Below are 16,002 nucleotides of genomic sequence, written 5' to 3'. Positions count from 1 at the left end.
TTAATTGTAAATGTGAGGTACATAAATTATTTTTTGAGTCCATTGTCAAGATACTCTCATCGTTCTACTTACCTACAATATGAATAAGTATATTTTTCAAATATACGTAGATATAGTAAATAAATAAATTTTTGGAGCTTGTCAAATATTAACCAAAAGGAATGTATTCTAAATATTTGTACAATATAGACTCAACGCGACACTAGCGCCTCTGTTTTACTAGCTAAGATCGATTTTCCATTACTTCCTTATTTATGGCAGTTCGAAAACATGAACATCGCTGTTTATTCTCTCACTAAATGTTGACCGACTTTTCGTCCGAATCAATTGGGACAATTAAATGCAGCCATATTGGGTAGCCTTACATATTATGCATGTGTTTGTGATTCATCCACTCCATTACACAGGTTTTAGAAGCAGTCTAGTATAAGTATAACTGTGCTTTGATTTGTACAATATTTATTATATAACGATGACAGGTTTAGTTTATGACATTGTCTGCGAATTTTATTGCTCATAAAAATTTACATAAATTGATCGGCGGAAGATGAGGTCATTGCTTTCGGGGAAACACCTCAACGTTTTAGGTCGAGTCTTAATCGATATTGTTTGGTAAAGTCATTAGAAGCGCAAGTAGGTAAACAACTATTAGGTAAATTAAATTTGTTTCGCATTCCCAATTTGTTATACAATATGCAATAACTATTTAATGTTCTGAGAACCTAGCATTACATACAATAGATACACATTTCCCAGAATTCAAGCGTGATGTGCCTGCCGTTTACAGTAATGTGTTATCTAAAACCCGATCACTTCATCTGTTTATTAGTTGAAGGTTAAGCGTAAATATGAAAATAAATTTCGCGTTAAACGCGTGCTCGAAATACGTGGGTACTGGCAAACAGCATAGCCTTACTACGTCATCAGTTTGCTCATGACCTCGGCCGTGTCTGCCGTATTATCTAACATGTCCGTCGCGAATCGACGAACGACGCGAGCCAAACAGGTCATTAATCCTTCGACCGTTACCAGCACACTCTTCTCATCATATTCCGATAAACTAATCTATGCAATTATTGTTTTGACTGTTACAACATTTTTGTTAATATTTGTTTACGTTATTTTCCAGGCTTATTTCTTTTAGTGAACTCATCTAGTTTTGTAACAATATTGACCTGATTACAAAATGTATCTGATTCTGAACCAATCTGCCAACTAAGTAACCATTCGCAGAAAAATAAATTGAGCTATAAATAACTAGATTTTCCACTAATGCGTGCGCGTGCGACGTCGCTGTAGGAAATCTACGACACTTGCCAATTCCCATTGATCTGTGCGTTAATTATTCTCACGATAGAATAGTTTCCTATCGGAACAATAAGATTTCTTTAAATATATATTCAATTATTTCCATATTATGCAATTGATAGACGATAAAACATAATTAATACATTATAATAATGTACATTGGCAATGCATTTAAAATTAAAAAAGTATTTGTATAAGCAATGACAATATTGAAATTGACTGCGAAAATGTAGGTATTATTTTATTGTGTTATTCACATTTTAAAGGACCCTTAAATATGCCGTATTTTGTGCAATAATTCAGTCAATGATCTCATAGTCACGTGTCCGTAATTTTTCTCTCATTGTACAGTTAAGTTTTTTTTATAAACATAAGTATTTTTTTTTTATTTGCACAATTTATTTCCGCTATAAATTGGACCCACTGCGCCGATGCTGGAAGTAGGTACTTATACCAACTACATATATTTTTGTGTAGAGAACATTTTATTTTACATTTTCCATTTAATTATTGTACTGGCATTAAGTGCTAATGTGTTTGTTAACTATTTATTATGTACATTTATTTTCTTCAATTATAAGATAAGAATTCGACTCTACTATTTGCTTCAACTATTATAATAGTAATTAATTTGGTAGTGTGGGTTGGACGACTTTTGTTGAACTTATGGAATCATAGTTCAATATGTACGAATAGTTCAATATGCACAAAAACACAATACAAATCAGCACGATTTTTATGAAGGCAGACACGCACAGGGTTACGACAGTATAGTCATACTCACTCACGTATCATTTATGCACATCAAATATATAAATAACTGCTATAATGTGAAACATATTTTGTTAACAAAACCAGACTTAGCTTGTTAGCGTTTCTATGTAAACGACACCTTAATTGTTTAGTTCAGTCGTAAGTATGATACCTATTTTCATTTCAGTCATCGAAATAAGTCTCCAGAATTCACTTACATTCATTAAAATCGCTTCAGCCGTTTAGGAACGCAAACGGAAATCTTGCATATTTGCTTTTATTTGTCAAGATTTTGTCATTAGTCATTTTATTCTAGGTATTTTCTTACTAGGTTAAGCAATTAGGCCAATTAATCATTACTAAGTATTACCAATTTCGAATGAACGCTTTTACTTAGAACTAGCCCATTTTATATCGCTGCGTGGATTAGTAGTGGCGTAAACACCTTATTTAAAAAAACACATGCATAATAGCCAGTTCATTAAAGATGCAGCTAACTAATGGTCAAAGAATTTCGGGTTATATATATGGACAATTGGTCACTATGGGATTGCATGTTGGAAAATAGAGAGGGGCGTGGTTTGTAATGTCCCGCGCTTCACGAAAAGTGTCGCGTATCATGTTAAAGGGAAATCCAGTTATGACATCTCCTCTCTGTACTTCCTTCATGGTTTATTTTATTGTAACTAATGAACTTACATCAACAATAGAAGTTACGACTTACATAAAGAATGGCGTGTACATTTTATGGCCCCTTTACAAGTTTGCAAGTCAGTATATTGAAATGGATCTATCTAACTAGGATGTTACTATCGGAATACATACGGAATTGTTATTATCGGAATACATGCATAAGTAAGGTAGACTTTATTTATGTAAAATATGTTGCTTTTATCTTTATTTTTTTCACTGTATGTAGTGTCTATGATGGTATTTTTTAACACATACATTTGGTAACTAGTATTGGATCGAAATGAATTGCATTATGGACGATTTATTTAATTTAGTAACAGAGTGGTTATTTTACAGTTTATATGAACAAAATTTAATATTATATTACATTCGGTTTCGGTGGCGGTTTCTGGCCTAACATAGGCAAGGTTCTTCCAAGAAAAAATATCATGGCATCATCTATTAAGACATGTCAGAAATATGTAGCGTAATATTTACTTTACCAAAAATAAATGCCTCAACCATTAGACTTTGCACCTTACTCTATGCGTACAAAGTCTAAAGTCGATTCTTTTGACGTAAATTACTTATTGTCTCTCAAAGCATACTCGTACTTTACTCCCATGGAAACAAATTGACACGTTTTATTAAATTATGTCAAAGATACGACCGGGTACTTTATTTTTACCGATATATGATTCATTTCATTATATATAAGTACAAATTCGAAAGGGCACCCTTTTTCTAACACTTTTCCCCGGTTCAGATTCCCTTAGAATGTAAAAGCAATGCTATTTACCCTGATAATAAGATAAGATTATTGACAAAATGTTAATAAACCCTAGTTTTCATAATAACATAAATAAATAATAATATTGACAGTTTATTCAGTATTGTAATATGACCTAATGCGTTATCTGCTCTATTTAAACGCGTAGGTGTTGAGCAAATATAATATTACATTAGATTATGCAATGAAAATGTATGTACTATCAAGCACTATGTACTACAATGGTACACCGTGAACTGTCCACAATCAATACGCCTTCCTGTGTACCAGGGCCGGATTAAACTTAGAGAGCGCCCTAGGCAAGTACCTTATAGGCGCCTGTAATTTTTTTTGGCGGGCATCACTGCGCCACTATGCGCCGTTGGGCATGCGCGTCTAGCAGCGCCCCTCTACAACCTGGCGCCCTAGGCACTTGCTAAGTGTGCCATAGTCATGATACGGCTCTGTTGTGTTCTTCGTACCATGTGTATTGTCATACAATATTAAATGTTTGTGACTAATGCTTCTGTAACGCGAAACGATTCCAGCTGACTTGTTTTGCGGTTTTCCCTAAGCCATACTTTTATTTAAACTGTTGAGATTGTTTATTTGAACGTACCTATACCTAGTTACCTACTAATCTCTGGACGTCAGTTGAACACAAAATATTGCCGAAATTTATGGTTCAGATTTAGATTTCTTATATCAAACGGTTTTCGTCATTGGTTTAAGTAGTTTTCTTTTAGTATGGAATCTTTTATCCCATGTTGTTTACAAACTTGCTTTGGGATTTTGGTCCCCTTAAATATAATCCCTTAATAGTGTGATACCAATAACAAAACTGGTGCAAAAATCAACGTTGTACATGTAAATCAAACACTACCAGACGTAGCAAATGTTAGGTAACAGTAAGTACGGCTTCTTACATATTATTTTGGCTGAAGTCCAATTTTTTTCTATGTTAATCACCAAGTGATCTATGATATTACGAGTTACTCTCTTATTGGATATTTTATGATGCCTGTTTACTACAAAAACATTGCCTAAAGCCGCTAAGAAATTTGTTTTTCCCAATATAATCAAGGACAAGTTATATTTATACGAATTCTATTTTAATCATATTGAAAATGATGTCAAGGACAGAGTCTCAATGTCTGACATTTTTTTGGCAAGCTTATACATTGAAAAAATCTTATGAATAATAGTGGGTTCTCCCATTTTTCTTAACGCCTATTGTTGAAAATGAATTCATGAATTTTATAGCACATGTCAAATATATAATATAAATATTTAAACATATTGTTTTTGTTATACATAGCATACAAAACACACATTTATTAAATCAATAGATGGAGATTAGAAAGTACTTAATAATTTGATTGACATAATATTATGCCTATTATTTATGACGAGATTTATCACGGCAATCGATATCAGTAGCAATCGTATTACGAGTTATTATTACACAGTCGTTTAAATAGACATTATCTTCAATATTTTTTCAGATAAGATAAGAGACACACTTATATGTTAAAGAAATCTGTACAGTCATATGCAAAGTACAATATTTTGTACAAATTGTAATTCGGATACCTATACCTATCTATGGGTTCAGTAGGGCTGATGACCGATCCGGAACTACGGACAACATAACGGGTTTCGGCTCGAAAGCAACAGTAGGAACGGGGTGGTTTATAGTTGATAATAGTCTGATGGTGATGTCTTTGAATCGCCTTACCCAAGTCCTTGATTTTGTACCTTATCTGTTTATTGTCTGCCACCCTAGGACAAATGGGATTTAAACACTATAAGAACGAGTAAATAGAAGAGTCATATCTGGAAATGACACTGACATTCGTAAAATTAAGTCAAATGTACACATTTTAGACCCGTTTCGTGGTTCGACTAGGCATTGAATCATTGCCATTAATCTAGTCTAGGACTGTAACAAATACACATTCTAGCTGTTAATGTCGTTTTGTACGTGACTGTACAGCTATTTACAATTAGTATTACATGGTGATAGAAGCAACAATACAACACTTATCAGCTTAAGTGTCAATAAATATTATACAGTTATTGTATAATACTTACTGTGATTTATTGTCTGTCTTTATTCTTTTTGCAACGGTACTCTTAGTAACAGAACATTAGCTACATCTTTCCGTTAGAGCAACGCCACGCTTGGCTTACAAAAGTGTCCTTGGCAAAAATAATTGAAGCCCTCGCTCAGTAATTAAATCTAAATGCTTAGCTATACTTGGCACAGTAACACATGCGTAGATTTTTGCAGCAGAACCTAACATATCCGATACCTATACTCCTAAGTCTCCTTGTCCTGACACTTCCTTCCTCCACCAGAATCCAACAGCCTCGCATGATGGGTTCCTTCATTGGCTACTTCGGACAGGAGATTCGAGAGGAGATGCGCCTTCAGCTGACTGCATTACGCGATCAGGTGGCCAACGATTTCAATAGCACTGACAAGTGAGCTGAAGTAGACCTCGAGCTGAGCTCTAGTAGATCCATTACGGATTTTTCGTAGATTTATGATTTGTAGATTAAAAGAGCCTACAGATTTCAGTGCATCAAGCTAACTAAACTGGCATTTTTTTACAATGTTGTCAAAATCGTTGAAGAAATTTCGCAGATAAGTTTAGCTTGGTATGCTGTCTGTAGGCATCTATAGATACATTGTACTTATTTTTTTTATTTATATTGTCTTTGGATACAGCAAAGGATCAGTAGTATTAAGTAGACGTAAAATAATATGTAGCTTTAGTTATTGCATGTAGCGCAAAAAGTTAAGTTTCCAAGTAATTTTCCATGAAGTATGTACAAAGTTTTTTAGCATTTCAATTGAATGGTATTCAGAGTTTGAAGCCTCTTTTTTTGTAGTAGTTCTTTTAGTTAGACTATGTACAAATATTTGTATATAATTTTAAGTTAGCTCCAGCATTTTGCTTACTTTCAAATTGAAATGGTTAATGCACCATAAGGATAGGTAACAGATATAGGAAAAACTTTAAGCAATAAGTATCTTACCTGGTTTTACGTACGGATAGAAATATAGAAATTTCATTTTCCTTATCGATGTGAGGCAAGTAGTTAAGTAGGTACTCAGTTACTGTTAGTTAACAATTATTAAGTTTACATACAAACAAATCCAAGTGCTGTAACACAAGTAAATAGCTGTAGGGGAAATCCATTACGTAAGTTGTATTTTGTCAGAAATTGTTTGATTTAGATAGCTTTGTAGACAACACTAGTACTTCGTTAGACAGTTTTGTGCAAACAAATTCTTAAACTGAATTACAGTCAGTACCTATTGGTATTGTGTTTATGAAAGGTTGTATATAAAACGTTATTGGATGAAAATGGACGCTGATATTATAATTAGATGATTAGAATGTAGATTATAATTAAACTGATATAACCCAATGATCACTTTTATCCTAACAATACAGGTTAAGTCATTTGAAGTATAATTTTTTCCGTAATCCTTATTAAGCCTATTTTTGCATGACGTGAAAAATATATTTTTCCATTGCATCTGACTTCCTATAGATTAGTGAGAGATGTTGATAATTAGGTGAGAAGGAGATTAATCTTATCTCAATGACACATTTACTAGCTTATCTGATTCAGTAATTAGATTCGTCTAGTTTTATAGATAGCTTGCGATAAAGACTAAATTATAACTAGAATTTGAAACAAAATACTGCAGGAGCCATGCGAATCTCTTAAGTAAATAGACAGTGTGCACAGTATACGAGTATTTAAACAAAGATATTTAGCTGCATCCCAAGTAGCATTTAATTTTTCCAGTGTTTACGGAAACAGCGTTCACCTATGAGGAAAATTGTGCATGTCTGCATGTGTCAACTATAAACTTGCAAATGGCTCGTACATTGTATCACTATGACATTTCTTCGTTGGAAAATCCTCATAGAGTCGTCACCCTCATCTGAGGATGATATAAGAACTCTCAGTGCCTACTGCAAAATATACTCGTTATCAAACGATGACTGACCAAAGATATACTCTAAATAAATTTAATTAACTATAAAAACGATGTGATTACAAAACCAGGATTGCACAGCCAGTGTTCCTGGGCAAGCTGGTGGAGTTCTACAGTCCTGGCAACACGATGAAGCCGCAGGAAGCGTACATGTACGCGGCCGCGGTGGTGGCCTGCTCGGCCCTCAACGTGTTCGTCGTGCATCCCTACATGATGGCCATATTGCATATGGGCATGAAGTTCCGTGTCGCCTGCTGCTCGCTTATATACAGAAAGGTATGTTATTTCACAGTTTATTATAATTATGACCAGCCATTAATAGGAATGGCTCCTGTTTTCATTCCCATTTCTAAAATCCATAATTCAACTTCTGTAGCCTAATCATTTCTGCTGTGCATTGTTTTACATTACGTACATGTGTTTGCGAATTAATCTTACAGATAAACAACGTTCCATATATAAATAAAATGTTGTATAATTTTCAATGTAGCTGTATAGATGAAAAAATGTTAGTTCTATATGTCTAGTCCATTTAGTAATGTTTTACACGACAGCTTACAATACACACGCAGCCAATTATTCCCACCACACACATGATTAAGGACCACCCACCGTTGACTGTTGTTATGACAATAAATTGTTCTTAAATGTCAATTGGATTGACCGAATTCATTCTGCTACGAAGAAATCTATAAAGACAACTAGGTACCTTCTTATAGTGTAGTATGTTTGTTTACCAGCCCTGGTTACCCAAGTATTGGGCATTTGCAAACGTGTTCTTACATTACGCACACACCCCGTATGTTATAAAGTTTATTACACGGAGAGCAATAAAGGGACTCCATTACAGATAATTTAGAAAATAAATTATCATGCTACTTTTATTGTGAACCTTCCATTATTCAAATAGCAAGGTAACAGTTAACATCGTATTTACGTGACCAATAAACCACGTATTTTAATTAATTTTAGTTTCATTTTCTACGATTGAATAGTAATGAGATATATTTATAAAAAAATACTCCTAATTCTACAGCTACTGGTTGTTCTAATAAATAATAAATAAATAAGTCCTAAATACATACAGACATTCCCATATACCGGTCAAAAGCATAACCATTATTTTTGTTTCAACATAAAATATTCGGATAATACCTATTTAATTACAATAATTAGAGTTATTTCCTCAATCAACGATGAACTACCTTTATGAATCTGATTATCTACTAAACCTTAGAACAATGAACAATACATAATTATTTGCAATTTACACTTAAAACTCTAGAAAATATTTTATTTACTTATGTTACTTGAAACTAAACGTGCAAACAAAACAGTTTTAATCGTTCTTTGAGTGTCGACTCCAGGTTCATCTAGATTTTGTAAAAACATGGCACGTAAACGTACTGTTTTGTAGCCTATTTGAAAAGTATATTTGACTTATTTCACTTATGACTGCTTGCCTTCGAAATCCTAAGAATTATTATGAGGTCGACTGTTTACGAGGTGACTTGACTAGTTTCGAACCACTTTGGGGTCCCATAGACGAGATATTTCTTCGAACAGTAACATGAGTTAGCCGTACAACATATTATCATTTTATCTTGGGAAATATAATTGGCGTATATTACAGACTACCCAAATAGATTTATCTAGAGGTTCCTTAGTTACATCAGATTCGCATAACGGACTAAAATAGTTTCAGTTAAACATGGGAGATATTCGCCTTGAGAATCTTTGCGGTTCGCTAAACATCTAAATTTTTATCACCTTGACATTAACTCACTTCATACAATACTTTGTTTTATTTTTAACAATATATTATCGCAAAGTAAAATGCTTCAATGTTTTGTACATTCTGTATGTCTACAACTGTGACGTTTTTTTCAGTTATCTTTTACCAAATAGGTAGTAGTTACCTAAGTCATCTAATGATAAAAAAAAATATGATGCTTTACACACAGCAGTTTTGTAATAACAACACTACATACTTTGAGATTTAAAGATTTCTTTATTGTGAAGTAGACAATAGATTTTTTTTAACATAGGTGCCCATTATATCCTATTTTTGTACCTACACTTTTATCTGTCGACGTCTCGTAATTTCATAGAGGTCTAAATATTTTTTTGTTATTTGTATCTAACATAATTACACAAAGACATATTTTTCGGTCGGTATGGAATTGTGTTAAATAAGTCGTTCAATATTGTTAGTTTTATCAATGAGTTACTCCATCTCTGCCTAGAAAGTACTTGCTGAAAAGTAGATTAAATAAATCCTACACTTTTTACTCTATTCAACTGTACGCAACGTCTTGAAACAATAACGTGAGATATTTTTTTTATTAAAAAACACATTTCCTTCTTACAGTCACTACGGCTATCAAAAACGGCGCTCGGTGAGACGACAGTGGGCCAAGTGGTGAACCTCCTCTCAAACGATGTGAACCGATTCGACGTGGCCATCATCTTCTTACATTATCTGTGGATCGGGCCGCTGGCTACCGTCATCATCACCTACTTCATGTGGGTCGAGATCAGCTGGGCGGCGGTGGTCGGCGTTGGATTCATGTTGGCATTCATACCTTTACAAGGTAACGTATTTTTTATAATTAGTTACTATCGTGAGTTCTTTTAAGTTAATTGAAATATACGGCTCGTAGCCGCTCTGTGTACGCTGCTTAACATGTTAACTGCCACGTAGATCACCGGTGAACTACGTTAGCGGAAGATTTGCCTTCAACAGTTTTTAGATGGCAGTTAAAGGCTTAAGAATATGAGTCCCGATATGACTTGAAACTAGTAGAGACCTTCTCGAATAGTGTATTATCATATCGTATCGACTCTTCTGTGAATCGTATAGTCGAATTGAAGTTACTAAAATATGAATATTTTAGTAACTTAGAAGTTAATATTCCGATTAATAGTAACGTTCGTGATAATATAAACATTGTCCTGATTCAACGCCTTAATCAAGTTAGTGTTTCGCAAAGAAGACTATGTGTGTAGAATTAGATTATAGAATTCCTCACGCACTTGTACTATGCGGGCGGGTATAACAGGTCATACTCTTGGTTTGCATTTGTACTATGCGGGCGGGTATAACAGGTCATACTTTTGGTTTACAGTTTTACTTGTGTGTGTTGTTTTATGTTAAAATCATTCTAAATTACTAAACTGATACAAGATCTATGTGGTAGAGCTTAGTTATACCATTATTTGAAAGTCCTTTACATGAACTTGGATACAAAATAATTCTTTGAATGGAGAGATGAATGCGTGTACGAATGAAATGATACATTATTAATTTGCTTCCATTTTTGTTGATTTCGGTTTTTATACTTACTACCATATTTTTTCTAAAACTTTTTTCGTCACAATACTTTTGCATTTCGGTATTTCTTTTCAGAGTTTCAGATAGGAAATGCCAGTTGAAATGTAGTATATATTATGTATAATTTTAAAACTTGCAATGTAAAAGTGCTATATTTTCGCACATCAATACACATCAAATATATTTCATTGTTTCATAATACTAAAGACTTGTTACGAAACCAAGGTGTTAATGTATATGATGACGTAGGACGTCTCATTTTTGTACGAATACGTAATTAGTGATGTGACGTCACAAGTGTCAAGATCTGTTGGACGATGTACAACTCTGTTGTTTTGACGTTGGACCACGTGCAATGCAAGCCCCACTCAAAATAGGTCAAATTATACAAACGGGGTACCTAATGTTTATTTACATTCTTAACCCAACTACTTAGATTTTTTGTGATGTTTTTTACACTTAGGTACGCCAAATTATGATCCTGCTCAAGTTCTCTTTTATACCTAATTATACTTAATGTCTTTTAATTATAAAAAATATAAGTAAACAAAATTAAACTCTAACTTTAATTCATTACGTTATATTTTGATGATTCTGAGACTTTTTATGTTTTGTCACAGGCGTTTTATGAGTTTTCATAGTTGAAATAAAATATAAATAGTGTTACACACATGCTAACTAGTTCAGTAATTGAAAATTTAAATAAACTTGTACTTATTTTTCATTTCAATATACATACATACATGGAAGGTCGCAGTAGCATCTTCAAATTACATAGTTAGACTACAAGGTTGAATAATGTCGCGGCTAATATACTACTAACAACTATAAAAAATAATATTGTTGCTAGCACATTTGACATATAAAATCTATAAGATTTCCTTTAAAAAGTTTCCTGCAGCTAACTACTGTGCCCATTGTTGTCATACAGAGCTATGTAGAAATAACTATGAGCAAAACATTCGAGACTCATTTAAGTCACATTTTACGTATAAAGCCAAGGTGATGCAGTTTTAGAAAACAATTCATTTAAAACAAAAAAGGTTTAAATACACATATTGATAATTACATAGGCAATTTACCTACCGTTAAAGGTACAGTAGGAGCATAATACTATACATTACTAAAATAATAAAAAAGATATTGTTTTGCCAAGTAAAACACTATTACACTAATTAGTTGACCGACATGTTGTTGCCCAAAGTTTGTAAACAATTTTCCACATTCAAATTACTCTGTATAGCTCTCATAATGCAAAGTCCTTCGGTTACGGTAACGACAGCATTATACGAATTTTTATTACAACCGTAAAAGCAAGGGAATAAAAGTTATTATCGTTTAAACATGCGCGTGACCAAAACAAATAGGTCACGTTTGTTTTTTGTCCTTTGTTGTTCTATTTAACAAATAGTATTGTAAACAGGGAAATCCATGGGCAGTATTTTTTATTAATTGAAGTACTTACTTTAATGGCACATTTCCTATGGGGATCTTCCCCATAATTTTCCGGTTGATGTCATATTTACTTTTATTTATTTAATCTTTAATGTACACAATACAATTAAATAGTGGTACATAAGGCGAACTTAATGCCGCATCGCATTCTCTACCAGTCAACCTTAGGGTTCAAAGGTAAAGTCTGCGATAATAAGGTACTTCAGACTTTTTTGCTTCAATTAGTAAGTGTTCCTGTACTAGTACAAGGTACTTAGTTCTATATTTTAGTAAAATCTGAGATACAAAGACCTTTCCATTCGATATGATAAAAACAAATACATAATTTTAATATAAGGTTCCGCTAGACCTCCTACATAGATACCCAAAATGCATCCAAATTTGGTACACAGTGACAATTATTTCTTAAATTTGGCCTTGCGACAGGCGGCTTTATTTAGGCTTCCTCTGCGTCACTATCCCGGCACCATTGTATAGCGGACTATAAAATTGCTTTATCACCCTTAGCTTGAATGAATAACATTTGCATATATCATAAAACAATGTCTATTTTTGTTTGTGACGAATGTAGCATTCGAATTCTCTGTTCGTCTGTTTCATACCTTGAAATGGTCTTGTGAATAATATAATTTAATTACTATAATTAGTATTTCTGAAATATACTTTTTGAGGTATTAGAGCCTCAGTTCTCTTCTGAATGCCCATTTGATTATGACATGAAACACATGACATTGTGTCTTCATCTTGTTTTTTTATTAATGTTGGTGTTTATTCTTATATATTCGCTTAAAAGGAACAAATAAATAAGTAAATAAATACCTCCGATGTTGGAAAACACGACTAAAATTATGACTTTTGTCATCATTTTTAGATTTTTAGCTCATCATCAAAGACGACTGAAATGATAACTAAATTAGTCATCAATTTAGTCGTCTTTTCCAGCTTCTTACGTAGTCGGCAACGCACTTGTGATTAGCCGTAAGTTTTGTTGTTACCGATATGATAATATAATAAAAAAAGAATAACATTTGTAATGTAATTCAAACTTTCATGGTGTAATAAAAAGCCTTACAATAACAATCGGATTATCACCGACTGAACAAAAAACAATACAATGATTACTTTTGTTGACAACCGTTAACAAACAAGGCAGTAAAGATCACAGTTAAACTGTAAGCGTTTATTTTAATTGAGTTCTCTGTTAGTTAATTGCAGAAAATATTGAATGAAGGTCTCAAGGTGATCTTAAAATGTTGCTGATGAAACTGATCCTGTATCCTCTTACTAAATTAATATTGAAAATGTGAAAGGTTGTGAGGATGATGGGATGGATATGGATATATATTGAACTCTTACACGCAAAAGCTCGACTTAGCGAATCTTGAGAGACTTAAGCGAGACATAAGAGAGACTTAGAAACTTGACCGAATCTGAACAAAATTCGGCAAAGAACAAAATTATTAGTCTGGAATAAAACATAGGCCACTTATTAGCTTGGAAACGCAAACGGAGCCGAGACAAAGTTCTTATTCAATGTATATTAATTTAAAATATGTATTTTCTTTGACAGCATATTTGGGGAAACGGACGTCTGTACTGCGATTGAAAACCGCGCTGCGGACGGACGAGCGTGTGCGTCTTATGAACGAAATACTGTCCGGTATTCAGGTCATCAAAATGTACACTTGGGAAAAGCCATTTGCTGACCTTGTTGCCAAGGCTAGGAAGTAAGTATTACTCACATAATATATTATGCATAGGCCAATATGTTATACATTCTAACATACAACATTGTATAGCTAGTTAGACCTACATACATAAGTGTCATTTTCATTTTAAAAGTAATCTAGAAAAGGATTGATTCATAGTTCCCGGGTTGTCTAATTAATTTGTATGGCATCACTTCTTCAAATTCATATAAATCTTTAATTGATTATTCAGAAAAACTTACCTCTTGAATCACTCCCTAGTATTTCAGTTGTGATGAAACTATTTGGTAATTATTTTGATAAATCTTCATGAATATTATAATTAATTAATACTTATTTTAATCCTACACATTTTTCTCTCCTTACGTCAATCTTTTGTTTGCATATAAGCATAAAGTATGGTGTGTTGTCATTTAAACATATTCAACTTTAAAGAAGCTCATAATCATTTATTGTTATGATAATTACACCTTTTGTTTCTATATACTTTTCCTAGTTCGTATCCTTGTAAATATAATTTACGTGGTTTATTGTAACTAAGTAGAGAATTTAGTAGTGATAAATGAATATATTTTAAGCAATGGATATTTGTATAGTATGTAGTAACTGATCGTGAGATATAAAGTACGAATTAATTTGAAATACGAGACCCGGTGTGATTTGAAATTGGTAGAACTTCATAAATTCAAGTGTGTATTATACATTTCGATTGATTCGATTTGTGTTAGTGAGTGAGAGTAGATTACTCACACACTTCTCAATATCTCTATTCTAAATAAATACTAAGAGTACTCTCACCAACTCTCATTATCTCTCTTCTAAATAAATACTAAGGACACAATTTTCTCTTTCAGACGAGAAATAAAGCAGATCCGCGCGACGTCCTACATCCGCGGTGTGCTGACTTCGTTCATAATGTTCACGACACGTATCTGTCTATTCTGCTCGATCCTCGCGTACGTTCTCGCGTACAACGTGATCAGTGCGAAGCAGGTCTTCGTCGTCACCAGTTTCTACAACATACTGAGGCAGACTATGACCGTGTTCTTCCCTCAAGGTAAGCTATTTGTGTAGGCTAAGTATGTTTTTAGTAGATGAAAGTGTGTTAAGAGAAATGCAACCTTAAGTTGTGTGTAGTAGCGTACATTTTCACATATTTAACTGTGACTGTGAGGACGTATATTAGTTCTTAATACTTGTGTTTATTTACGTTTACTCATTTAAATAGTGATTAACAACTCTTTTGAGCAACACTTTATGGTTCTAATTGTGTAAAAATGACGGCATTTATCTTACCTATTCACAATATCATCGAATATAATACAAATATATTTAAAACATACAAATATGTACTTTAGACACAATGTTACAAGGTTCAATTTTAAATTTCCACTTGTAAACTTAACTTTAATAATAATTTTAACTTAACAGGTATTGCACAAGTAGCAGAGGCGACGATATCAATAAAGCGGCTTCAGAACTTCATGCTGTACGAGGATACGAGCAAACCAGTCCCTGGTTTAGCGGAGATACAAACATCTACGAAGCCCAAGGAGCGTCGCAAGGCTGAGGCGGAGGATAAAGTGAAGGCACAGTACACTGAGACCAAACAGTCCACGGAAACTGCTGAACCTACCAAAGAAGAGGAGGCTAAGGGCAATGGTGAGATTTTTAATTACTATAGACGTAACATAATGTCAATTTTAAGTTACAATATTTTTAGTTATTAATTGCGAAAAGCTCTAGGCAGCGTCTAGGCCAGTAGGCTGCGCGATGTCGCGGCGTGTACGCACTATTCTTACGATGAAGAGTCCCTATGTGACACGAAACTAGTAGAGCTTTTCTCTATTAATGTACGTGATCGAAACACTATAATTGTCTGTATTCAACTAGACTAGAGGATTTTTTTCTTTTTTTTCTTTTTAAAAAACGTTGCCCCACACTAGGATTTTCTCCTATGTCGTGGATGGGATTAGGGATA

The 16,002-nt window shown here is 33.5% G+C and overlaps 1 protein-coding gene across 2 annotated transcripts in view; it reads left to right on the top strand.

The window, feature by feature from the left end:
• LOC118263137 (ATP-binding cassette sub-family C member 4) overlaps positions 1–16,002 on the top strand; it is a 40,701-nt gene that overhangs the window by 12,776 nt on the left and 11,923 nt on the right. The window contains exons 5-10 of one of the 2 annotated variants that reach the window (XM_035574946.2): positions 5,864–5,989; positions 7,595–7,799; positions 9,895–10,117; positions 13,883–14,039; positions 14,876–15,078; positions 15,453–15,683. In XM_035574946.2, coding sequence (XP_035430839.1) covers positions 5,864–5,989; positions 7,595–7,799; positions 9,895–10,117; positions 13,883–14,039; positions 14,876–15,078; positions 15,453–15,683 — 1,145 coding nt within the window. The remainder of the gene's footprint in view (positions 1–5,863; positions 5,990–7,594; positions 7,800–9,894; positions 10,118–13,882; positions 14,040–14,875; positions 15,079–15,452; positions 15,684–16,002) is intronic. The other variant, XM_035574947.2, reaches the window with a different exon arrangement.

Source organism: Spodoptera frugiperda, chromosome 12 (genome assembly GCF_023101765.2).
Source record: "Spodoptera frugiperda isolate SF20-4 chromosome 12, AGI-APGP_CSIRO_Sfru_2.0, whole genome shotgun sequence".
Classification (NCBI taxonomy): Eukaryota; Metazoa; Arthropoda; class Insecta; order Lepidoptera; family Noctuidae; genus Spodoptera; species Spodoptera frugiperda.
This window is presented reverse-complemented; position numbering and strand designations above follow the sequence as displayed.